The sequence below is a fragment of the Athalia rosae genome, chromosome 4, assembly GCF_917208135.1.
Source record: "Athalia rosae chromosome 4, iyAthRosa1.1, whole genome shotgun sequence".
Lineage (NCBI taxonomy): Eukaryota > Metazoa > Arthropoda > Insecta > Hymenoptera > Athaliidae > Athalia > Athalia rosae.
Genome location: NC_064029.1, coordinates 10115806 through 10142895, shown reverse-complemented (window position 1 = coordinate 10142895; position 27090 = coordinate 10115806). Strand labels below are relative to the sequence as shown.

Sequence of the window (27090 nt, the reverse complement as noted above, 5' to 3'; positions counted from 1 at the left end):
TCGTGGAGCGGCTTCAAGATGGATGGTAGAGGGTCTTGGGGACCGGCGTAAAGACCGGCGGAGGAGGACGCGCGCATTAATCAGACACATGGACGAATTTTGAATTCGGATCAAAGATTTCATGGACTCAAAATACAAAGTGATGTGTAAATGAAATGAAAAAAAAAAAAAACATTTTTCATTTTTTTATACATAATTTACTCAATACATAATTATAACTACCATCATATAATTATGGATTCAACCGTTACAATTTGTCTATAATAAATAGCGTCGGTAACGTCGCTTTTCACCTCCGACACGATAAAATAGGTATAACTATAATAATCATTATTCTTATAATTTCACAAGAAACAGAGTGATCTGGATTCGTCGCTATATCATCATTACATACATAAGTATACGTATGTGATATTATACATATGGATTAAAAGCTTTATGTCTGTCCCGTGATTCTACGGCTAGACTCTATTGCTGCATGTTGGTATAACGACATACTGCTGCAAGGTGAAGTTTTCACGTGCCGCCAGTTTATTGCAAACGATCGATCGATCCCTAAATGTCAAGCAATTGCATTAATCACGTTGAACGGCTTTCTATATATGTATGTATTACATTTTCCGAGATCTCTTCACAAACCTGTGGACGTACGTACATATTCCATATACCTATTTCTCCTAAATATTAATGCACCTATTATAGTGTTCAGCGTCGACTTTGAATCAATCTGGTTTTGTAGAAAATAATTCTTCATATCCTGTGATCGAATAGCGTTGTGAAGATTAAGATGAACGGTTCGAAAGTTTTATATAAAATGCCTCACCAACAGCAGTGGCGGTAATTATTGCAGATTAAAAGTAAACGAACAACCCGCATCAGACGGACGCTTCTCCTTATCAACCGAGAATGAAATCAAGGTTATACTATAAGGATCACAATTGAATGCATAGGACCGAAATAATAATTCGTATTTTATCATTAGCAACAAATCATGTCACGGTTCAAGAGTAGCGACTTGTATTGAATCCTTTGCAAATATGTGGTTTATCAACTTAGCGTTGGATTGGAATATATTCATATCACTTTTTGTTTAAATATGGCATCAAATCGATGGAAATGGCGATTGATAGAAAATGCGTACAAAATAGGAATGTAGCGCGGAGCTTTTTTTATCAAATAAATTATGAATTTCTCAAAGGAATTTCATGACTTGTTTAACAAATGCGAAAAACCACTCGCTTGCGTTACAAAATTTGTCAATTTTCTTCTTGGCACAAAAGTATAGCTTAATCATTTTAACTATAACTAGTTACACTCGACGTTCCTAGTAATGTGTAAGGCTCGATGAGCTGTTTTTTTTCTCTACAACGGCTGTTTCAAATTTACTGTCCTATTGATGAAATGTAGTATGTCAAAACATATAGTTGATTTGGATTCTTCAAAAGTGCATGGGGTTGAAGTGAATAAAAATTTTTTCAATCAAGTTCAAGTTACAGCATTTTTTCAACATGACAGTAAATTATCATCTGGTACAAACACAATGACGAAAAATGTGAGATCTATGAAACTAATGTTGGGGTATCTATAGGTATTTAGGTATTACCAACTCGTCTTACTCTCTTTGCTATATCTATCTTACGTTTGTACGATTAAATTGATCATTCATACATAAACATGTAGGGTAAATGACCACTAAACTGGTTATAAAGATTCGTTACAAATTATAGCATTGTACTTTGCCGATCCCCTTACAAAATAACGAATCAATTTTTCGAGCTTATTCCCAAGGCTAAATGGCAACGTTTATGCTGATCAAAATTGATTATACAAAAAATTCATTACGTACGCTAAAAAGGTTTTGAATTATTGATAAATGGATCGGGAATTACATACCTGATCGATTTTTCACACGAAAAAAAAACATAATTCTTAAGATAGAATGTCTCTGCATTTGTTCGGAAAGTAAGAGAAATCAGCATTGCGAAATCGTTGATCCAGCCCGCCAAGAAAGAACGCATCATTACCAAGCTTATTATGGAAACCAATCGTTACATTTTTTAGTAATAAAATATTTAATGCACAGCAATACTAAATATTTGTTAAACTTTGTGATAATAATAATAAAAACAATTGTTATTTATAGTTGCTGTTATTATTATTATCATTATTATTATTATTATCTTTGCGTATAATCTTTATTATTCTTATGACTATTATTATATGAAGACGGTGACACATTCAGGTACGCCGACGATTTTATGTAATTCACGCAAAATGTCGGACGTATTCAGGAAGTGACGATTTTTTATCCTTGTACATCCCCGCACTAAAAAATTACGAATTCCCGGACCCCTCTGCTAACACAATTATAACACATGACCGAGATAATGTTTCATGTGCATTGGACGTTGAAGAATTCGTGAAAAACTTTAATCAAAAAAATACCTATAGAATACAGATTTATCGATAGCATACTTCATAGGCGTAAAGAGATGTTTGAACTTTGGAGTCTGGAAATTATAGTTTAATATAGTGTAAAGATTTGTATTTACTGTTCATACTTAAGTATAGAGGGTTCTACATTTGAGGTGGTACGATTAGAAGAGGCCTTTCTTCTTGTTCTTTTTGTCCTTGCCATCGACGGCCCTGAAAGGAGATAACACGTAAGACTCACCTCATTTATTAAATATTAAATGACAAATTCGTCGGAATCACTAGGACTGGCAGACATATCTTAACAATATGAGTTTGGACGCAAGGCAGATACATGACTGCGAACAACTTACGTCAAGATCTACCAATTATCGACTCATTCCGACTATGTTGTAATATTTTTTAATAACAGGTATGCCTGAAGGAACTCTACACCTCTGTTTTTTTTCATACTGCACTGAAATGACTCACGTAACATGAAGGTTTTTCAAGGCGGTCTATCTACATTACTTGAGCGACAATTATCGATGTCATTGTCACATCCAACCATGCAAATTGATATCGGACACTTTCACATGCTAAGGTGATATTACGAAAGTAAATATACCTCTTGTACAAAGGAGGACCAGTAAACCACACTGTGCATGCTTACTGGAAAATAACTGATGTTGGATGTGGTTTAAATTTTGCTGAACAAATAGCAGTGGCGAATCTGCGACCAACAACAAAGTATGCAAAGGAATGACTATGGTTGAGAACAAAATTTACCAGAAACGGGTTTCTTTCTTGATTGACTAAGAAGAAGGGTATGAGAATACATCGTAAATTTCGTATTACTATTAATAAAGCATAATCATGCGTGTAGTATGGTGTGTCTAATAGATGCAGTGTCACGAAGTGAATCCTAGTAGATGAAATAATGGAATTTGATTTCAGACGATTGAGATATGCCAAACTATGCTAACTGAAATGGGAAATGAATGGTTAGTCAAATGATGTAAAAAGCATTATGTTTGCTGGTGAACAAGCTTTAATCATGAAATTGACAATTGAAAATTATTTACTACCGGTAAGATATTAGTAAATGTTATGATAACCCTCTGTCAAGCTGTCTGAACTGCTGTGGATTCAGAAGAACATCTATTCTAGTTAGATGATATCGCGGACCGAGTGAAGTGGAAATTCTCATGTTTCACAGAATTGTAAAATGACATCAAATATGGAGTAGACAGCTTGTGCAGTTCACAATGATATCAGTTAATAATATAATAAGTCCTGGTTTTTGAAGAACCGAACAAGAAGTTGCTGGACTTCCAGTATATCATTATCACTAGATCGATTCTGCGTCAATTCATTGAATACTTCTTGAAGATTATGTAATCGCTCTTATGTTTAATAGCTTTTTCATTGAAGAAGTGTGACAGTGTTAATTTGGATCTAACAATTTCGCATGTCAAATTGCCACAGGCAAAAATATTATAGTCTTGTTCTTTTCATCTATCTAGATCGAAGATTCCAGCATAAAATTCAATTCAGGAACATTGATAAAAAAATGGGTCTTCTCTAAAAAATATTTGAAAACTAATTTGATTACATCAAGGCAATTTGTGACCGGACCTGATGTTAGAGCACTGTGCAGAGCGTAAAGCCTAAAAATTACGACTAAGATTATGAGAATCATAAAGGATGATCAATAGTCACTGTTTCCTATGTACAGAACAATACAGAAAGTCCTGCAAATCTGAATACGAGTTAGATCATCAGGGGTGTTCGGGATGCTTTATGACAAGATGTATCTGTGTAGGATTCTCTTGAGGTGATTTGAAACTGGTGTGTCGACGCAGGAGACTTCCTATCCCTCGTGACCCTCTCAATGTACCCCCGCCGCCTCCAGATCCCTCCGAAGATACAGATCCTGTCCTAAATCAGGGGCACCCCGATATCGTACACAAAAGCACAAGCAAAATACGCATCTAAGTCTGAATTTGCTAGTAATACCAGAGCACTCGTTTTATGTTATTTCTTGGAGTTTTGGAAGCACAAAAACTCAAACAAGTGATAAAATTGTAACACGACTACTCTGGCATTCAGAGACCTGTCACATGATATGATGGACGGCCTATTTTATCTAATTATTAAATATTGTTGTTTGCATTGAATCTATTCTGATTGGCTGGCGTAGAATTCATGATTGAACTCATCGATTCTGCACTAGCTAGAGACTAGCATTTGATGATTGTACGTTAGTTTCTAGATATCTTAACTAACATTTACACAGTTTGTCTTTTGATAAACCGAATATAACTGCTGCAAGCGATAGATATATAACGTCTTTGAATAGCAATAATCATGTAAAAATGGAAGTATATTTGCTTCTGGCGTAAAATAGTCAACACTCTCGCACATACATCTTCCTATAACGTAAATTCCTCGATTCTTCGATTTTACGATCATTTGATTTGTCTAGAAGGTCAAATCTGATCTAAGGCAAATCATGAAGCACATGAATGGTGCTTTAGAGAACATGCATACTTATTAGACTGAAATGACTCGAAATCAGTATCGCAACAGTAAAATTAAAAAGAAGAAAACTCAATATAGTCAACTATTATGTACAATATTAAAATTAACCAAATTGGCACAGTTATTTAACGTGATTTTACAATTCTTCTCCATCAACTGTTCTTTGTTTGTTGTGAAGATCACTTAGTCATCAAAGCCAAAATGTTACATGCTGCTCGTGCTATGATTCATCTTTGCCATGCCCAGAAATATTTTATATACCGAGTCGAGTGTCAGATAACATATTTTTAATATTTAATAAATGATGGTTAACAGTTCATGCATTGTACCTACAAATATGTGTAGTGAGTAGACAGCACAGTTAATGCAAAGCTGAATGCAAATAATGTCGAACCACCAAATGAAGATTTTATGGGAGAGAGATGAGAAGTGGAATTTTTTAGAAAGCTGTGAAAGCGGGATATTTCCCTCTGGGAAATTTCAAGGCTGACCAATTATGAGATGATGTTATTTGTGTAGGTTGTCGAACAAGAGATATCGATGTATACACATGACATTTACTGAAATTGTTCAAGGGGCTTACAAGTAGTCATTTTTTGCTAGATGGTTAACCGTGGACTTTATAAGTTACAGTTATTTTTCTATAATGATTTTACCTATGGAGGCAGGATGGACAAATGTAAGGTAATGGACGAAATATTTGGCTTATTCCGATTGTAACGATAAATGAGGTTGATTATAACATTCAAGGCTATTATGAGCTTGGCCATAGAAATATAATTTTCGAGAATTTGTGCACTTGTGGCTGGAACGTGACCTGTAATTGCCAATCAGCTTCTCATCTTTTGATCAAGCAATAGTGAATTTTCTACAATACAGAATACATTCGGTCAGGAAGAGATTATTAGTTTATCATTGGTTAGGAAATACTGATCGGTGTTATGAGCATGATTTTTTGTGTCGTCCCCCTGAGCATTTGGTACCAATTCTGTTCGGAAACTGTGACCACAGCCAATGTATGTTACTAGTGGCAGTTCATATTCATAGGAAGGCGATTTATAAATAATTGTGACTCATCAGCATGATTGGAAATCATCATTAATATAGAATAACTTTATCACAGCACAGAAGTTGATCAAGAGCTTTCAGTTTGTGGTGGTGAGGGGGCAGCTACATTAGTTACTAATTCGTCTAAATTTACGACCCGAAGACTCTCAAAATATGTGTAATTCGCCAATTAGTCTTCAATCTTTCAAACCTTCGTTACACTACAATTTCTGAATAATTTCTCAATTAACAAAATACACTATGATTAAAAAACGCCAATAAGATCTAACATCTGCGAAATGAAAGTGAAACTATATTAATCACGTCGGGGCGTTCAAGTGCTTAGTTTGCCTAAGACTTTTGGAATTCTCAAATACACGACAACCTAATTCATTTCTACTTTCATAATCGAGGTTTCACAAGATTGCTATTTTCGCGCCGTAATTTCATCGCCTATTCACTTTTTTACATGAAATTAAGATTCATACGTAAAAGTAATACAACGTTAGGATAAGTACTTACTCTTTGGAGTTAGCCTCTAAGCTGCGTCTGCGTAGCTCTTCAATGCTGTGTCCCGTCTGTTGCTCCCAGGTTATTTTTTCGGACTCGAACGCCCTTCTCTTTTCTTCAAGTTCTCGAACCTGTTGTTCTAAAGAGCGTCGCATTTGCTCATGCCGTCGTTGTAGCTGGATTTACAGAGACGAAAAAGATTTTAAAACTCTGTTATCTGGATATTACTGAGGCAGAGAAATATGGATCGTCTATTCTGGCATTCTTTGCCTGTTAATTGAGTTATTGAAACAGAGCTTACGTCAGTCTCAGAATCCTTGAGCTTCTGCTTCTTCTCGCGAACTTTCATCTCGAACACTTGCTCCATTTCGGTTTCCATTTTCTTCATTTTGTTGTCATGATCTCGCTTCTCTTCTTCCATCTGGGCCAATGGATTCCTAGCGAATACATATTTACCTGAATTAAACATCATTAGATAATTCTAAATGGGGCTCGAACAATCTCTGCCGTAACTGTCCTCAATTAGGTGCAGCATAATTACCTACCTGCCAGACGCGATAACAAATTTATTTCATAATCTCAAAGGCCAATTAACATCAAAGAAATGAATTTTCTGCTAAAATATCATGTCCTGTGAATTTGAAACATGTGATACTGTACATAGAGGCTATCGTGAAAGCACATGTACAGTGTATGCTGTAGGTACTATAAATCCAAAATCTCAGCAGTATCGATCATTGCATATGAGTTTTGTGATTCAGCAATTTATGTCAACGCCAACGTTTAGGGTATGTACGCTAAAATTACACCACTATGGAAGATTGTAGAGATAACAAGACTTGTGCACACAAACTCATATTACATAATTTTGAGCCTTAGTTAAGGACTTACCACACCATCATGAAACTGTTCATCACTCCTTGTGGGCACAAACTGACCAATAAGAAATCACCATTAAAGTTTTGTCAGCGGGATAGATAAAAATATACGTTGTAGATAAATTGAAAGCCGAAAGATTGGTACAGAATCAGATTTCAAACTACGGTATTCGTTACTACCTATTGTTATAAGTATAGTTTGCATGCACAAGCTTTTCCTCAATGAGCCCAAACGAACACATGGAGCTAATAAAGCCATTGAATTGAACTGACGGTTGATGACTTGTTTGTATTTATATTGACCATTTTTCGCCACAACGTAATTTGGATTTTTGGTAGTTTTGTCATCGCACTTATGATATTATTGATCTCTTTGTGGTAGTATCACGTTGAAAACGGGACAAGTTTGGCAGGATTAGATCTACATATTCATGTTTACGTGAGGGTAGATTATGGATTATTTTCGAATCTTACATGAATACGTAGTATATTGCAAATTTAGACTCACTTGTTCGAAATTCTCGTTGGTTTTCCATCGACACCAAGGCCTGCTAGTGTTCGACACCTAAAGTTCTCATAGTGAACATTATTTGTCACGTCTTTCAGATCCTGTAGATGTGTTCGTATTACCATGTTTCGTAAGGCAATGAAGTCGCAATGTTCGAGATTTTCGACTGTGAACCAATTTGTTTTTGAGTAAATATAGTATCCCAACGGGTGCAATTAACGAGGGGACAATAATCGTTACAGATCTGTGAATGTTACGTCTATCAGGATTCCAAAATATACCTTCGGCAACTCCCCATGGGTACTTCCGCCCACGGACCTTTTTCCCGTCTTGTTCAACGACCGTATTCGCTCCGACAACGGCAAATGGGACTCTATCCCTTAATACCTTGTGCAATTTACTCTCTTCTTCTTCCTCATCCTCAGGAAATTCATAGATCTTGATCTTGTGTTGCGCAATCTCATTCAATATCTGGAAAAGAAGGAACCGGCGGAGTCATCAAACTATCGATTGAAGCGAATAGTCAATATTAAGGTACAATTAGCCTCAGCAGTTTGTTCTGCCAAATTGTTCAACTAACTTGTTTTTTGAAGTGCGCACATTCGTCCGGTGTCATGGTGTCTGCCTTAGCGATCACAGGGATAATGTTAACTTTGTCGTGCAGACGTTGCATAAATTCAACGTCCAATGGTTTCAACCCATGTCCGGATGGCGCCACGAAATAGAGACAACAGTGAACTCGGCTGTCAGCAATTTGTCTCCTGGTCACGCGAGATTCAGCATTTAAAAATTCCTCGTACTTGGATTCAATATATTCGATGACGGGTACCCAACTGCAATACAAAACTCGCTGATCAATACGAGATCTACGTACGTACACATAAGTAAAATCATTCAACATGAACGCATTCGATTACCCAAATAGTTGAACCGTTATAGTCACGTAGCTGTAATTCTTTACTTCGATTAAAATACATTTTTTCTGTATATACCAACCAATTGCTGTTATCGACGGCGTCACCAAATCCCGGAGTATCTACGACCGTCAGGGTAAGATTCACACCATTTTCTTTCAACAGAACCTTGCTGGTCTCAACTGCGACAGTCTTTTTCACTCGAAGGCTTGGTCCGGGATATTCAGAACTGTATATATCCGCCAAGAACATAGAGTTTATGAGAGTTGACTTGCCAAGACCAGATTCTCCTGTACACAGAAATGAATCAAACCGATAATTGTTATACTTTTTAGTTCTGATTATTTCAGCGCCATTCGGTGAGTTGGTAGCGAAAGAACACGTTACATTTATCTTATGAAACTGCTTTCGTTTAGACGAAAGACTAATGTGATTTTCCGAGCTCCGAGGACTAAAAAATTTAGATTATGACTGTAAAATCGAGGACCCCTGATCTCGATCCAGCTGGTTATAGAAAGCGCACTTGTCTCAACTCTCGTGAAAGACTCACCGACAACCATCAGCGTGAAGTCAAATCCTTTTTTCACGGCTTTTCGGTATACTTGATTGGGCAGGTTCGCGAATCCGACATAGCCGTCCAGTTCCTTCGGTTTTGTCGGAGGTGGCGGCCGTGACTCTTTACTGTCGGATTTGTTGCAGGTAGCAAACTCGCGTTTGTTGCTGTCCTCGCAGTCATTGTTCTGATTCAGGGCCACAGCGGTTTGAGGGAGCCGAGGTTTCGCCGGGGCTGCGGGAGGCGCGACGCCCGGGTGTAAATTCGAGGCGGACGTCAATGAAGTCCCCGTTGACGGAACTGTCGGAGGTTGGGGCGGCGGTACCGAGGGTGAAGACGGGATGCTACCGCTGTCCGCTTTGAAGAACAGCTCGCGTTTCGTCTGGATCTGAAATGAGTGTAAAAATGGTCCAGGTGAACGAAAGCACAGGGTCTGACACGTTCAGGTATACCTATGGGTACACCTATATCAACCAAAGTTGTCGGGGTTGGCCTTGCAGCCGTGTGCACAATAACAAAGGTAGGCTTGGGTAACCCTTGGAAGTTCCAGCTACAAATACCGTACTCGGTTTTGGTGTATACTGTATATTACGCCTACACTATAACATGAATTTTTGTGAAAAGCTGAGCGACTGGATAGACATGTGATGATAGGTTGAATTTACATTAAATTGAAGGTAGTCGATAACGGATGTTTGATTTGTTAGAATTAAAGGTTGTGGTAATTTATGAAGCTAGATCTAGCGACAGGCTTTGAGATCACGTAACTTAATACGCAAGACGGCAGACACAGACCGTGACCAAGACTAAAGTCTACAGTTTCGAATGGAGGCGCGGTTGACGATATTAGCTAGTTATTCGTTCCGCACATATCGTCTGCTGAAAGTGGTGAAACCGGTCCGTGGCGTAGTACGATAGAGGGGTGCACGTAGGTAGTTTTATATTCAACGCGCCTGTTTTTTCGCCTTCGATGGGCGTGTTTGTGTATAGGAATTGACATCATCTGGTTCAAAATTTCACCCACGCCCACGCAAATGATGCACCCCGTCTTCTAACTCATTGCGTGAAACATCCCCCCAATCCCATGGTTGTTAAGCTCTGCATGTTCTGTATACCATGATCACCTTGGAGCCTCTCACTCTAATTGGTGTATATGGGTGTAATACAACAGACCCTTACATCGAATCGTTAATGCCGATAATTCGCGGTGAATATGAACAAGTTTCGTACCGATTTTCACATATATCTATAGTCAGAATGTGAAATCGCCATTTACCGGCAAGAGACGAGTGACGTTGAAGCGACCCGTCGCAGTAATCGATAAAGAAAACCGAGCTGTACCAACAATGTGGCATGCATTCGAGAACTTTTGGTCGACGCAGATGACAAAAAATTAGTGAAAAAGAGGGCGACGGGTGGCCCGATGTAGCTCTGCTCGTAACACATGGCCGACATCGAGCGATGAGATGGTGCTCTACCCAGCGACGAGACTACCGCACCGCGGTTATTGGTATGTTGCCACTGTGCCACACTTTATCAAGTGATAGCCGATGGGCTCTCCTTACGATTAGAATCTTCAGCCAATCAGAGGTCAAGCCTAGTTCAAAGGACCAATGATAGAGAAATGTACTCGACCGTACGTAAGGGTGTAGCGGACACAAAGTTGCATCGTGCACGGCCGTCACGCGTCATTGATACTTGATGGTCATATTGGTAGCAGCCGCAGCAGCAACTGCAGCACTAGCAACAGTAATAGTAGTGGTGTAGTAGTAGCGTAGTAGATAGTAAAAGAAGTAGTAGTAGTGCAGTGGTAGTCGTCGAGTAGGTAGTAGCAGCAGTAGTAGTAGTTGTTATTCATCGTATCCTGGAGACTGGGGGAGCTTACTTATGTCGGTGGGTAAAGGTCGGACCCCTTATGCCTTGGGCTGCTCACAGTCTGCGTCCTGAGCCACCGAAAGATACACAAACACGGCTGCGCTCGCTCGGTCTGTTGGTAGGTGAGTCATGAGCATAGGGCGTTCCGACCCTTGTATCCCGAGGGACGGTGGCAAACGCACAGTTTCAATCTACCGGATGTGTTTGCAGTTGTGAGTTCCATTCGGAAACAAACTGAAAAATGTTGCTAGGATTGAGTGTTTCGATCAGGCCGTCGACCTTGAAAGACGATATCGGAATAGAAGAAAGAAAAAGAAGATCGACACACGAGTAACGATTGAATTATAAGATGCAACCACAACGCGATCGTCATTCCACGACTCCTAGGGATGCTGCAGCGACAAAACGATCCACGACTCGGGATTTAGGAGTTACAAAGCTTTCATCAAATCCTCAATTTTCCGTTATTCCTTACCGTTGTGGCAGCGTCGCCGTTCAGCTTTCCCTCGCCCTCGAGTATTCTTTGCCTAAGCGCGAGTCGGTCCAAACTGGCGAGCCGGTAGCTGCCCCCGGATTCCCGTTCCCTCGCGAGTCTCTCGGCATTGCCGTTCGTTCCCGCGTTGAAGCTCGACGTATACTTTGGCAACGTGGGTGGTGCTTGCCTCGTTTTTTCTCGATTTGATACAGAACTCGTGCTGTACAGATACGAGGAATTGTTCGATATAGTGCGCCCAACGGTGGCCACCGACGACGTAGATATGCTGGTTGCGGAAGATTTTATCCCATTGGTCTGTAAGGAGATAGTCGGCGTCCCGTTTTGGTTCTCCGTCGACATCGTAATCTTTGTTTAGCCCCGTCTCCGTCCAAATTTCCACAATCCAAGGTTATCGCTCGGGACACGGCACAAGCTGCGCTTTAGATCGAACTCGGCAGTTTACAAACAGTCATAAAAGCGACGTCCGTCGATACGTCACACGGACGTGCACGTTCCGTCATACATGGGACGAGCTGGTCATTTTTCCATAGGCAGTACGAACTTCTAACCTCGAAACTTGGGGTGAATTTCTTACACTCGGCACACCAGTGATTCGGAATTGCATTTATAACTTATGTTCCACGTCATACTACCACTCGCAAGTCGACAAAGGGCACCGAGTTCCTCTGACCGACGTATCGCGTCCCGATCAGGTTCAGGGAGCTCCCCGTGCGTAGCAATTACAATATCGCCGAAGCGGCGTATTCGGCACCACTTATTTCACTGCCTGAAAGCCATCGAGACTCGAGTTTAGCGGAAGATTTGTCTTCACCAGACGCGACTGTTCGGCATAGATGCGGCTGAAAACTTGATCGAAGGCGTGGCGAAAAACTCGTAAGGCTATCAACACGAGTGGATGAATTTTCACGCGCAGTTTACGAATGCCCGGTGATTCACGCTTACGCACCAGCCTGAGTCAACGCTGTCAGTAGCAGGAGCGGCAGCAGCACCAACGGCGGCGGCAAACGACCACGACGAAACCACTCTCACTCGCACTCGCACTCGCACTCTCACCATTTTCCACTTTTTCCTTCCATCTCGCTCTCACACCGGTATCATACGGTATAAATTACAGCGCATCGGATATTTTGTCGCGCGTACGTACATCCGCGGATCAACGAGTTTGAAAAGTCGATTGTCGCACCCCTTCGAATCTGTTTTTCAACTTTCGACGATGGCCAATCGCAAATTGTAAGCGCAGTTTGGATACGGAGAGCGCGGAAAAACTAAACACCGGACCCGAGGTGACCCGATCTGCGATCAGCGATCGATGGCGAACGAATAAATCCGTGTATACGTTTACCACTTCGCCGGAAAAGTTCTCAGACTTTCGGAAAGTACTGCTGCAGCACCGGTCCTTTGACAGTTAACGAAAAAAATGACAAAGCGAGGCGCGGAGGTGGACCTCGAACAGCGAGGCTATGTTTATACAGAGAAATATTGTCTTCGGACTCGCTGTTCAAGTCCCACGTTTTAAATCGCAAGGAATTTATTGTAACAAAGTACGCGTAGCCGCAAAGCCTGAGCTCTACGAAGACACGAACGGCGAGGGTGAACACGATTCCGCCGACCACGCCTGACGCAGCTGCCACCAACTGCCGCGCAGGATACTCGGTGGGGGTAAGGCCGTAGCTACAAGCCATGCAGAACCGCGATAGAACCGAGCTGCCCTTTCCCTGCATCCCTCGAACGCTAGTTGGACGATACTACCTATAGCTGCGCTGCGATCACCGGATCTACCACTGGCGTAGGACTCGAGCGAAATCCACGGTCAACGGTCGTCGGTTAAATTTGCAAAGAAAGCCAAGACTTTCAAACACTGTTGGAAATTCAAATGTTCGATGCCGTTCGACGTTCGGCGCCTCAAGATACGTACTCACTGTTAGTACCTAATTCGTACCTAATTAATACTATGCCAGAGCATGAACGTAGTACGTCATCATAATTGTGTAGTAATACTTATCAATAACTTAGGGTTATTGTCAGTCATCGACATTCGCTCGAGATTCAAAATGTTCTAAACTTTATCTCATGGTGTGTTGCGTTATGGGTTTTCAAGTTGATTTTGAATCAAAGGGAAAAATTCCATGCCATGTGACACGAACTGCAAAAAACGAGAAAACCGGAACATGGGGAGCAGGGTCGTAAGGATAATCGGTGCATAAGCGTCACGTTTGCACGATTCGAGTATCACTGATCCGATTGAATGACGGTGTGGAAATTGAACAGACCGCGAGGAATGTTGAGTCCAGAGTTTGAAAACAGAATGTTCATCGGTTGACTACCTGTTCGGAAGAAGGCTGAGTCTGTTCTTGGTTGTATTTAGCGAGAATCGAAGGACTCAAGCGCCGCCTCATCGCAGCAGCCGGCGTCGTCAAAATTTTTCTTTACGCAGATTTGCTTTTTCCAAATATATTATTTTCAATTCAACACGTATCTGATGCAGAGTTCTCCAAAATAATCAACCATCCAAAATGTGTATGGTTCGTGAAAATAGGCATAGAAAGGCACTTTTTATCTTCGTGTCGTTAGAGTACGACCTCTACACTACGAATGTTGAAAATTCACTACTTTTCAATGGACGTGAACGCGGTCGACATTTTCAAACTTCGACACGGTCTCTGTCTGCAACTGTTTGCTCTAATTGAAAGGGTTTCTGGGCGTGACACTGGTAACTACGGATGATATCGTCGCCACGACTTCCTTGAGACTATCGCCGATTGCGGTGTATCTATAAATCGGCCGCTCGACGCGAAAAAGAAAATTGATAAGAAATGTTATTATTCCGGAAACGCTTGCTGGTATCTCTCGTCAGTGAGCCGGAAAATCGACAAAATATTTCGTCAAGTTAGAAGCGCAACTGCCGTACTGTGGTAATGATATTGAACATGTGTATACTACATGCCAACCAACGTATGAAGAATGAGTCGGTAATCTGATTGTGAAATATGGAGTGACTTCTAAAATATTACAGAAAACCGACTGTACGGTAAATACAAATCCATCGAGGGCATGACTATCTACGAGTATAATGATACTAACTTCTCGAAAACTAAAGCTAGCCACGTGCAATATGAAACACTAACGATGAACATAATAGGGCATGTATAGATTGTAAAATTACAGGTTGTGCACGTATACGTGGTAAATTGCACGTGTCTTATCTGACAATGAGTTTCTAGTTGGGTCCGCTGGTGACTTACCGCTGCCGTGGTGACCGCGCGGCGACGCCGTCATCGTCGTAGTTTTTTTTTTGTTTTGTTTGCGTGGCAGTTATCGGTCGTTGTCGTCGTCGTCGTTGTCATCGTCGTCGTTCAGCAAGAAGCCAGCGGCCGGTTGACCAACATCCGTAGCGAACCGGAAACAAAAAGGCGGGAACGGAAGGGGGGGAGAAGCGGCGAATCGGTGGGGGAAGGAAAATTAGGCGAGATATATAGAAAACAGGGAAGGTTGAGGAATGCATTAAGAAAAGCAATTAATGGTCGATCAACTTTTGCTATGCATATACTTATGTTAGAGCGGTCACGGTGAAATTGCGCGCCCCATATGCATATGCCTGAGCGTCGGCATTTCTTTTGCCGAATAACTCAGATACTCAGATACAGCTGTCAAAACCAATTAGAGGTTTCAGATATTTACATACGATCATTTTAGATTATAGAACAGAGTTTAATGCGAATCTATCTCTGATGGAGGAAAGAACTCCTTTCCTTAGGTAATCAAGTTTTGGGTCAGAACTGAAATCCCTTCGACGAGCCTATCGTCTGCGGAGGAGATAACTTCTGCGAAGCAAAATCTCTTCGATGGTTAAAATTCTTTTGACGCAGATGACAAAGTTCTTCGTTATAATTGAGATTCTATTGATGAGTCTACTTTCCTACTGAGGTCAAGCCTCATTCGTAGCAGGTTACAGTTTTCGATCAAACTTGTAATTCCCACTTATCTAATTCGAGTAATACGAATTATTTTATGCAATCACACTCAATTATTTGAGTCTGGATTTGAGGCGTCTTATTCCGAAGTTGTCACAACGTAACCTCATCACATTCAAATACCGTGACCTAAGCTATATCCGTGATCTTCATTTGGTTTGACAGCCGAAGCTGGATTCCGAAGTATAAGTTCGTATACTGCACGTAGCAGCTGACATTTAAATCATTTTTAAACTCACGCTTGCGTATAAGAACTGGGTGCGCAATTTCATGTTGACTCTGCTTATGTATGTATACAGTTATATTTCATCAGTATTCATATCTTATAATCAGAGCGACGAAATATGATTTGTGCGGTCTTCGGTGTGTGTATACGTTGTATACTCCATATACGTATACGGAATTACGATTTGCCGGTAAATGTACGGTAATTTACGGCAACCATACAGCGTATCCGTAAATTTGTTTGAATTATATTATGCGTACGGCGACGCCCATAAAAGCAACTCGTAAGTGACGATAATTGATCCAGTGCACTTGCATCAGGCACAAAGTCAAATGCGCTCAATCTAAAGTACAGCGAACGAGGAGCGTCAACTTCATGCCGTGAACAAAGCGGCACTCGTTGGTCGCGTCGAATAAAAACCCAAACCCCTTATTGCGACCGCTTAATGCCGCGGACCTGCAACTGGAATGAGTTCCACGCGCACTTTTCAGATCTGCCTCCCTTCCCCTGAAATGGTCTACGTATACTCGTCGCAAATTTCTCAATCTAAGATCTATCATATTATTCATAGTTATATCGGAACACACCTGCGCATTCTTCATTGACGTGCGTGTGTGTATGTAAGGTCATGGGAGCGAGTTTATGTTAAATAAGTTATACGTATCGGTGCGAGTAATTGGAATTGCTTACGAGATTCTTGCGAGATGAGTACCGTCGAGGTGATTTCCATGTCACACACGCCGGTGGCAGAATTATACGAACTGTCCTGTATCATGCATACGCTCGATTAAAATAGCGGATTTATCCTTGCCGGTTACCGATCAGCGGACTCTGTTCAATTAAAATGCATGCATGAATTGTAGTATTTCTCAATTAAATCCGGCAGGGAATTTCGCTGCAGACGTGGACAAGGAACACGGACGAAGACGCACGAATGCAGGGACCGAAATAGACTTTAGAAAAAAATTAGAAAGAAATTCAAAAATTCCGAAATGGTTGTGAAGTGGCGAGTGATGACCGCAAGTCGCCCAAGTTATATTTAGAATTACAACTGTAACCCTAATTTTAAGCAACGTAGCCTACGGTATGACGGAAGTTTTTCAATCCACATCATTACACCTTGTATTAACCAGGTCTTGTATTCGGACCGCAGCACTTGTACTACATATATCAGTTTAATTCATCGATTGCCTAACTCTTTGAGGGTCAGTGTATCTCATATTAGATTCTTACTTGTCGCTCAATGTACAATAAATACTCCGAGAAACTATACTTATCAATAAATTGAACATCGTATTTGAGAATGTTCTAATGGTGAATTTGACGTAAGATGTATCATATACATTTCGGCAATTGACATACCAAACCGACTACCAAGATATGGGAATTGTCACGAAGTAAACAAACCCGAAAACCATACAAATGTCAGTTTTTCCTATTTGTGAGTTTTGATAGTTTAGCTCTTGACAATTGACAGCTGTCACATTTTAATTCTGTCGATGAGCCATATTCGTCATCAGCAACCCCAAAACAAAAAGAATAATATTTATTTTTCAACAATATTACTTGAAAAAAAATCTGCCATGATGGGTTAATAGACGCACCTGCGCTCTACCTTACAGAACAGTAACGAGAAGTTATGTAAAAAAATGCAGAGGCGAGAAAGCGAAAGTCAAATCTGTTCATTCCCGACATAATTACTAATTGTAAGTGACTATCGACGAAATTTTGCATTTCGCTCACTGCACTCGACCATAGCCCGCTAGCCGTCCGCGATCTCGCAATCAAACGTAATCTAATAGAACCCGTATACTTGTATACATATGTTATACCGCTATAAAGTACAGAGATCAGCTATTCTACAGATTACCCAGGTAATGCGCACATTAACGAATCTCGAGCTTTACCGATAAACATATAATGTATGTATGTATACATAACGTAGTACACACGTACTACAGGGCTTCGGTTTATAGGAAAAGGTGAGGGATTCGTTTGCTAATTGGATCACATCATATACGCGGCACGGGAATCGCGCTCTACCCTCGGCTATACCTATACATACATATACATTGTATACATATGCATGTATAGAACTTGACGTGGACGCGACGCGGAGGCGCAGAGATGACCGATGAAACTTCCAACGGAAGTTTTATCAAATACTTCCCCAACTATTTTCATGTACGAAACCTAACGACTTCACACGTCTATCAAGCTAGCACCGCCACAAGAGAAATATTGAGTTCAGTATATGTAATAATTAAATGCTAATTAGATGCTAATTAAATGCTCTAATGCCGAATTTGTCGCTCTGCATTTTATAAAAAAAACCTGTGGCGGTGCCAGCTTGGATTCAAGCTAGCAGCGCCACATTGAAAAATCAGCTAAGAGAGGGTGATTTCGAAAAAGTGATTGGGCAGTAATTAAATGCTAATTAGATGCTCCAATAATACCCAAGGCCCGAATTTGTCGCTCGTCATTTTCGATTTTTTTTCAATTTTTTTCGATTTTTTCTGCCGTCTGTGGGGCTGCTGACGGTGCCGAGGGTCGAATCTACGATGGGGATGACAAATCCGGAGAATGAATGACATAATAATAGAATGATAATTAGATGCTGATTAAATGCTATAACGACGAATTTGTCGCTCATCGTTTTTAATTTTTTTTCATCCTCAAGGGCTGAATTCGGTGAACTAAGCATCTTGAGGCGAGTGGCAAAAATTTTACACGAATCGAATTTTTCAGGTTCGAGTCATTGGTTGACGACTGGTGACATTGCTAATTCAATGAACATACGACATAGAATCAATCGTCTCAACATGAGTTCACGTAAAAATGAAAAATGACATTGATTTTTGCACATTCTACCGAAGGGCAGGTACTATTATGATGATAAAGTCTGCAGAGTTTCAAATTCTTTGGATAATTATTTTAACCGTAATAAAAAAATCAAGAATTAAAAAATTAAGCGGCACGGATTCAAATTAAGATAGAGCCCTGAAACTTGGGGTACATTTTTTCAAATTTGTCATCCCCATCGTAGATTCGACCCTCGACACCGTCAGCAGCCCCACAGACGGCAGAAAAAATCGAAAAAAATTGAAAAAAAATCGAAAATGACGAGCGACAAATTCGGGCCTTGGGTATTATTGGAGCATCTAATTAGCATTTAATTACTGCCCAATCACTTTTTCGAATTTGTCATCCCCGTCGTAGATTCGACCCTCGACACCGTCAGCAGCCCCACAGACGGCAGAAGAAATCGAAAAAAATTGAAAAAAAATCGAAAATGACGAGCGACAAATTCGGGCCTTGGGTATTATTGGAGCATCTAATTAGCATTTAATTACTGCCCAATCACTTTTTCGAAATCACCCTCTCTTAGCTGATTTTTCAATGTGGCGCTGCTAGCTTGAATCCAAGCTGGCACCGCCACAGGTTTTTTTTATAAAATGCAGAGCGACAAATTCGGCATTAGAGCATTTAATTAGCATCTAATTAGCATTTAATTATTACATATACTGAACTCAATATTTCTCTTGTGGCGGTGCTAGCTTGATAGACGTCGACTTCACTTTGGTAACAAAGCAGCTGCCTCGCGCTTCTATTCGTCGCTCAACCATATCAACTTCGACCAATTTATAAAGCCTCGTAAAACGAAAGTTGGGTGATATTCGTTTTCATCAGCGGATATCAGGATTGATAGAGGTATAAGTCATAATTGGAACTTTCCCGTGACGTAGATGATATAATCGTTTACTTATAGGGTATGTAACGTCTACAATGTATGTACACACGTATACACGAATTGCATAGCTGCGCAAACGACACCGGCGTATATCTGAGAAGATTATAAATTGGACAACGATTTTAACGGTGCTCGATTTAAATTTTAGTGCTCACTTAAGAATATTTTCGAAATTCTTAAATTTCTTCGTCAGGCGTGATATATGTATATCTGCACCTTCGATCTTTTAGTGACAATTAATTCGCACGGCGATGCACTTGCCGTATGCATCTTTCATCCATTGGTATATGTATATGTATGTATGTGTGTACTTTGTCTTTGCTCAGATCATTTAGAATCTACGGGACAAGAGAAATCCGTTAGTTACAGTGCCGCGGTATCTAGCTGGAATTAACACGACACGAACTTAGCGCAGCGAATACGGAGAGTGTACTAACAATAAGTCTTCCCTCGGGTGCGCTGCTTCGCTATTGCGTACACCGGCGTGGCGATGCACGCGTCGCGGCCATGTTATGTATCAAATACGTATACGAATACAGAACATAGATTCATATTATACATAATGTGTAACATATGCATACGTGCGTACGCACGGATCATAATTATCATTATAATTATCATTGTGTGAAGTACACGTAGCGCGTACATACACGCGTGCGCATCCATATTCTGTATACGAATGACAATGGGTGTCGTCTATTGTAGTACCTACAGGCCCTCGTAGCTGCGGTACGAAGTGATCATCTACGGCTTATGCACAGGTAGAGTGGATATCCGCATGTGATTTGTACGCGATACGAGGTGTCCTATATCGTGCTCGAATATGAACCGAATAAGGGTATACGGAAGGTTCCCGAGAGTGCAGGAGCAGCATTACAATTCCTGCAGAGCCACGCGCGCATGAAACTCACAATCAGCTAATAGTGCGGCGAGTGAAGAAGAATTATTTCCGGAAAGCTGTTCGATTGTCTTGACGACTCTAATGGCAACAGGAGACAGCATTATCGGCTAACCGCGGCCGCGCCGGAGCCAAAACGCGAGTGGCACAAATGAAAGTCATTACTCTGTATTGACCACTGGAAGTAAAATTTTGACTTTGAACGCGGGCAAGAGACCTCGCTGCTGTTACAGGATAATGGCAGAGACGAAGGCACACCATCATAATGGCGAGCTCCTGATTCCAGGAGAGCTGGGTAGACATTTTTGGGTGTAGGTATTTGAGGAACCGTCAAAATCTGTACAATACTTATTTCCTTATTTCTGAATACAGAAACGCAGACCTGGCTGTAGAGTAATGGGGCATAACCAACCCTTGAATCTTCAACTTTGTGAAATTTTTATGCGAAAGTGTTCAATGATTTCAAAAATGAAAGAGGTTTGGTAATGCAAAACCCAATTCCAAACATCAATGTCGCAAACAGAAATTTTTTAAAAGACTCGTCAGTTGTCTCGTATCTACACGTCTACTGAGCTGGAATCGCCACTTGATCAGAATAACTTCACAGCATACCTATAAGATTTAGTGCTAATCAGTTGCTAATTTGTTCCCTAAATCTCGATTTTGTTGCTCCAGCCGTTTCGCTAGAATCGACGGCGATGCCAGGTTTAAAAAAAGGTAGCATCGCCACCTGAATGCACTGATGTAAAATGAAAAAACAATATGCCATAATTTGTTGCTAATTAGTTGCTGTGCAACCAGAACAATTTCGACCGAAAATTTTCATCCCCTGCTCCAAAAAACCACCCCTACCATTACCGAGTGCCGAAAATGTAAAAAAACACCAATGCACGTAACTGAATGATTCTTCGATTATATGTCGGTAACCGAAATTGTTCTCGAACCCTAACTCCAAAAAAAAAATATATTTTGCTAGAAATATTGTATATTATGACCATTTTTTGTTACATTACATTATATCGTCACCAATGAATTATTTATCACTGAAGCTAGTGAACCAAAGTTCACCAAAATTGAGAATAGCGGAAAGTTAAAGCTTCGACTTTTGCTATGCCATGCCACGTTGCAAAGAGTTCTGGTGCTTGGCCATAAGGCGACGAAATCATGATTTCTGTGCAATCCAACTGAACAGAGAAATTGAGGAAGCATCCGAGTCGAACGATCGTTCTAGCGTTGAATCACTGAAACAGCACATTCACAAAGTCGTTTTGCATCCGAAATCAAAGAGCCACAAATTCAAGGCGTCACCTTTCATCCAAATTTGGGCAGCAACAAATTCGAGGCGTAGTTTTTCATCCGAATTCGGCCAGCAACAAATTCGGGGAGTCGTTTTTCATCCGAATTTGGGCGGCAACAAATTTGTAACGTATGCATGTAAAGATGTCAGCTGGAAGACGGCTCGATAAATGGCAGGTTCTCGTCTCCAATTTAATAATCATATTCGGAACAAGTGGAGATTATTTCCAGGGGTTGTTGTAAATGTGTGGGGTATTTTTTCGGAGTTAGGGTTCGAGAACAATTCCGGTTATCGACATATAATCGAAGAATCATTGCAATGAATCATTCAATTACGTGCATTGATGTTTTTTTACATTTTCGGCACTCGGTAATGGTAGGGGTGGTTTTTTGGAGCAGGGGATGAAAATTTTCGGTCGAAATTGTTCTGGTTGCACAGCAACTAATTAGCAACAAATTATGGCATATTGTTTTTTCATTTTACATCAGTGCATTCAGGTGGCGATGCTACCTTTTTTTAAACCTGGCATCGCCGTCGATTCTAGCGAAACGGCTGGAGCAACAAAATCGAGATTTGGGGAACAAATTAGCAACTGATTAGCACTAAATCTTATAGGTATGTTGTGAAGTCGATTTTTTAAATTGTCTACGATTCCTGTGACATATGTATTTTTCTCGTTTCCTGTAAAATTGAATTCTTGCAGTAACGTGATTAACGCAGAAAGGGACTATATGACCTTGAAGGTCATGGTCAAGGTCATGGTCATTTTCGATGTGAAATTTCCTGCTTCTTCCACGTCCGTGATAAAAATTATGGGTTCCCGCTTGAAAAAATGATCTTGACTTTGATATGACTTTCAAGGTCATGGTCAAAGTCGAGTCCAAGGTCACTATCAAATAATCGCCGAAAAATCCTAAAACATTTGTCTGAAACATTTTTCCCGAAAATGTACATCGCAGAGTTATCATGACGTCCCAGGACTTTTGACACAACCTGTATAACGAAAGAAGTATTGTAAATATTTTCACGGTGCCTCAGGTACCTACCCAAAAATGTCTACCAGCTTCCGGGCTATGATAAGAGCTCACATGGTATATGTTTGCGCCTCCAATCGAGGTGCGACAATGCGATGGCCTTGGCCGATACACAACTCTCGGGGGTGGAACCGTAGAACCAAAACTTCCTAGCGCGGGATATGTTATACATGGTTGTACAAATGAATCCTACTGTGATCAATTTTTCATATAGTCCAGTCGCCAGAGGCCAAAAAAAAGGTCAACCTGTGAAAAATTAGGGGGTGCGTTTTTCTGTTTTTGTACAAAGGGGGAGTAGTATAAAACTCGATTTTCGGCCCTATTGCGTCCGCCGCCATCTTGTTTTAAAGGGTGTTTTTCTATTTTTCGAATATCTCGTTTGTTTTCAACTTTGGTCACTATCATTTTCACTCTAGGACTGATATTTACAGAGTGAAATTGCGATAACTGAAAAAAATAGCACCTCTGCAGTCTGAAAATATTGATCCGAAAGTAAAAATGGTTATAACTAAAGTTACGGGAAACGAAATTCCCTACCTGATTGTTTTTCACCATTATGACCTTGAACTTGATAGTAAGCGATATATTAAATGTTATTTCCACTATTTGCAGTCTAACCTATGGTCTAACTTTGTATATATCGATCCTAGAGTCAAAATGAAGACGCAATGGGGGGATTCTCCCGAAAATCGAGTACGGTACTCCCCCCCCCCTCCTCAGTATGAAAAAAGAAAAGCCCACCCCCTAAACTTTCACAGGTCGACCCTGTTTTCGGGCTATTTTGACTTCCCTTATCAGCGGTCACGCCTAACTCTTAGACAGTATACAGAGTGTTATCGATAGCTTTAGCTAAAATGGCAGGGTAGTTTCAATTGATGAGGTTCCATTTCTCGAAAACGAAGAGACACAAAAAAAAGTTTCATACATTTAAGTTATCAGGTTCAAAGCGGGAAAAGAGAGTTCGGATTTGAAAATTGACCCAGGTCGCGTTGCCAAGGTCAGGCCGAGGTCAACTTCAGCTTTTCAAATGGGACTCTAAATTTTTTTATCCAGCATCTGAAAGACCGATCGATCATGAGTAAAAAAGTACCGACCAACAAGTGACTTTCAATCAATATCCAAGTAGTTGGCAGCCATCGAAAATAATATTGTGGCGCTCGACCGCTCAAAAATGATTTGGTACCAGCCGGGCTCCGGTTGCTGGAATACTCATGTGTTATTGGCACGTGTTCCACTTTTCTTTGGTTTTCATTTACTTCAAGTTCATTTCATCTAAAGCGAACAGCGTGTGCTATAAGATCGGTGACATGCAGCCAAAGATTTAAAAGATCGTATTCGCAGAGCTAGCGAATTGATATTTCAGCACGTATGTACGTACGTACCTACATATTGAAATAATAAATAAGGAACGGAAAAAAGTACGTATTACATCTAATTATACGCATATTGTATACAAGCCTATCTAATGATACGAAGCGATCTCGTTTAACGTTATCATCAAATCTAGTGGCTTGTAAGTCTTTTATCATTCATTGCTCTATAGAAGAATCTCGGCTGCATGTAATCTTGGGCAGATGTAGTCAATTTGAGTTTTTTCCCCCAATAGCTGAGCGACCCATGCGATGAACTTTGTAAACGAATCTATGCCCGATTTACCCCAATTTCGTTCTTGTCAAAGTACAATTATGCCGAGGGACCGAGGACGTTTAACTGCGAGCATGCACAGAAATTTCAAACGTCCAAACAAACCTTTAAGAATTAATTATAAACAGGGAGCATGTTCGACTCATGTTCAGCATTAATACTATCGTTCTAGTTTTAGCTCGTTGGACCCGAGGTTGGATCCTTCGAATCGGAGCAGCGTATCGATATAAGCTCTAGTAAAAGTTATATCTGTATTATAAATCATCGCGGTCGTTGCCACATTTTCGGCGAAAGAGAAATACAATCTGCTATTGCACGACACAAGGTGGTTCCATACATTTCACGAAAGAGCTTTAATTAAAGCCGTCATCAATTTATCATCCACAGATATTTTGCTCCGAATAGGATTCATTGCAGTAAAAGTCTAACAACAAATACGGATTAATTTAGCCGACGAGTGACAACTCTTTAAACCCTGCAATTTGAAGTCAACCTGCCACCGAAGCGTTTAGTCCGCTCTCGAATCCGTTACAATACAACACCGAAGAGTGAACAAAACTCGTTTCACTACTAGCTTCGCTGCTTTCAACTCGAAACGTCAAGTGAGGCAAAATTTTATTCTGACGCGATTGTTGTTGTAACTGGTGATAAAGGCGAAGTAATCATATCTGTGTTTCGTAATTTTTCTTTTAGATGTTGTAAATAATGGCATGCACGAAAGTGCAACGAAGACAAAGGTCAAGCAAAACGTAAAAAAAAGGCGTTTACGCATCTTAAAACCAAATCACTTTTACACTTTTCACTGGGCGTTAAGCACAATTCAAAAGAAATTCACCAGTCTTATGAGCGTTGACTGAGAATTTGAATTCATTGTCAGTCAACGTTATGAGAGATGAACCAATTCATCAAATGATATGAAAGCAGATGACATCAGGTTCAAACGTCGCGCGCTGGAATATCGACTGCACTGTTGTACAATCGCAGTCCAATCGGATCGTTTAGTCGCGTCAACTTATTATGTTTCTCTCTGATAATCGTACCACGATGATCAATACCATGCTAATCATTAGGTGTAGACCAGACATGTGGCTGGTTACAGCTTATCGTTGGTTGAAACGTTAATATTGGATGGAACGTTTAATGGTCCGATATAGAATATGTATGAATGCACCCGACCTATGTAAGTGCACACGACTAGTTAGATACAAACATATACGTACGTCGTACATTATACGTACTCATACACATAGATTTCCCGGATAAGGGTTTAAACAGAACGACTTACAATCAGTATGATGAGTATGACCAGCGCGTATTAAAATCTAAACCCGTTATAGACGATATGTAACAAATTGTTAGCGAAATTATCCATGGGTACCCGATCGCCCGTACCTAATTATCAGGTAGCACGTGTCTAATATTAAAAGAGATGCAAGGCTTTGTTGTTCAAGCTTGATCGGTCATCACATTGAATGAGGGATGACGCGGCACAGTCCCTTTTTCATTGTACGAACTGAGGGATCTCAGAGAGCTATTGTTGTTTGTGACGTTACACAAAGCCGATACTTTTGATGCGGAGTGTGTAGCAAGGTCGTTGGTGCGCGAGACTCAAGGACAGAGATAAACGTGCCTATTTAATTTTTTGTCCATCAGTGTCGCCCCAAAATCACGTTCGATGGGACCAATTAGTGGCATGGGCAGGGTTAGTTGGGATAGGCATTGGCATTTCGATTGAGATTGACAATGAGGATGAGAGGGTATTATGATAGTGTTAGGTTAGGTCCGCGACGCATCGACTGCGGCTGTCGCTTTTTTCGAGCCCTACGATAACGCCAGCTCTCTGACGCTGGCCACAAACCGATGAGCGGCAAGTGTATTGTCGCAATTATTCGGCATCCCCAAAATGGTCGTCACTTCGTATAGAGGGAAGGATGATGTTCATTTTTCGCGGTTTCACGACGTCGAAAAGACCGATTCTACTCACCACTTCTTTGCATGTTTCCTCTGTTGCTCAGATATCAATAAACATCACCCCCACTCATTGCTCTAATAATACACGGAATGCACGGTACAACTATCTACACTCAACGGTACAAGTTTCACAACCATGAACCGACCATAGAGACTAGAGACCTCTCATCTCGGAAACACATGAACGTGCGCAGCGAAGCCTCTCGATTAACACGACTGAAACGCGGCGAATCCCCAGTGCCGTTGAGTGTAGATAGAAATAGAGGTGCGGAAGACGTGGTGGGGGTATGCTTATGTACTTTTCCTTAAATACAAGAGCTTTGCCACCCCACTAGGAGATGGCGTTGACGAAAATTGCCCGATTTTACGCTACATGAGATTACCCATGCAAAGGCTCACGGACGGCCCGAGTTTTCCCGCCCCACTACTTGGTGCGCTGCAGTCGGTCACTTACACGCATACGGGTATGCCAAGTGTGTTGATGTTGACCCTCCTAGTGGCCACGTGCTTTGGGCTGACTCGGAGCAGTTCGGTCGCAAGCGACGAGCCGCAATGAAGGCT

The 27090-nt window shown here is 40.8% G+C and overlaps 1 protein-coding gene across 7 annotated transcripts; it reads right to left on the bottom strand.

Moving 5' to 3' along the window:
- Positions 1-170: 170 nt before the first annotated feature.
- LOC105693017 (septin-7) lies at positions 171-26816 on the bottom strand. 7 transcript variants are annotated; one of them, XM_048654114.1, is made up of 13 exons: positions 26676-26816; positions 26543-26604; positions 24077-24078; positions 9364-9754; positions 8896-9103; positions 8480-8732; positions 8181-8370; positions 7900-8065; positions 7405-7446; positions 6815-6950; positions 6526-6689; positions 2787-4353; positions 171-2646 (listed from the first exon to the last, which is right to left on the bottom strand). In XM_048654114.1, exons 2-12 carry the CDS (start codon positions 26553-26555, stop codon positions 4194-4196), a joined length of 1725 nt encoding a protein of 574 aa, XP_048510071.1. In that variant the 5' UTR covers positions 26556-26604; positions 26676-26816; the 3' UTR covers positions 171-2646; positions 2787-4193. The 7 variants fall into 7 exon arrangements, with proteins under 7 accessions (XP_048510071.1, XP_048510069.1, XP_048510070.1 ...); XM_048654112.1 differs by lacking the exons at positions 24077-24078; positions 26543-26604; positions 26676-26816 and adding exons at positions 16374-16375; positions 16625-16765; XM_048654113.1 differs by lacking the exons at positions 24077-24078; positions 26543-26604; positions 26676-26816 and adding an exon at positions 14062-14422.
- Between the last annotated feature and the right edge of the window lie 274 nt (positions 26817-27090).

Excerpts from the sequence above, each read along its gene's own strand:
- LOC105693017 (XM_048654109.1), bottom strand. The coding sequence starts at position 12,076 with ATGTCGACGGAGAACCAAAACGGGACGCCGACTATCTCCTTACAGACC. Across the intron at positions 6,690-6,814 it reads TCAAGGATTCTGAGACTGAC|CTACAACGACGGCATGAGCA; the intron begins GTAAGCTCTGTT and ends CTGTAAATCCAG. Across the intron at positions 4,354-6,525 it reads TTAGAGGCTAACTCCAAAGA|GACAGGATCTGTATCTTCGG; the intron begins GTAAGTACTTAT and ends CCCCTGATTTAG.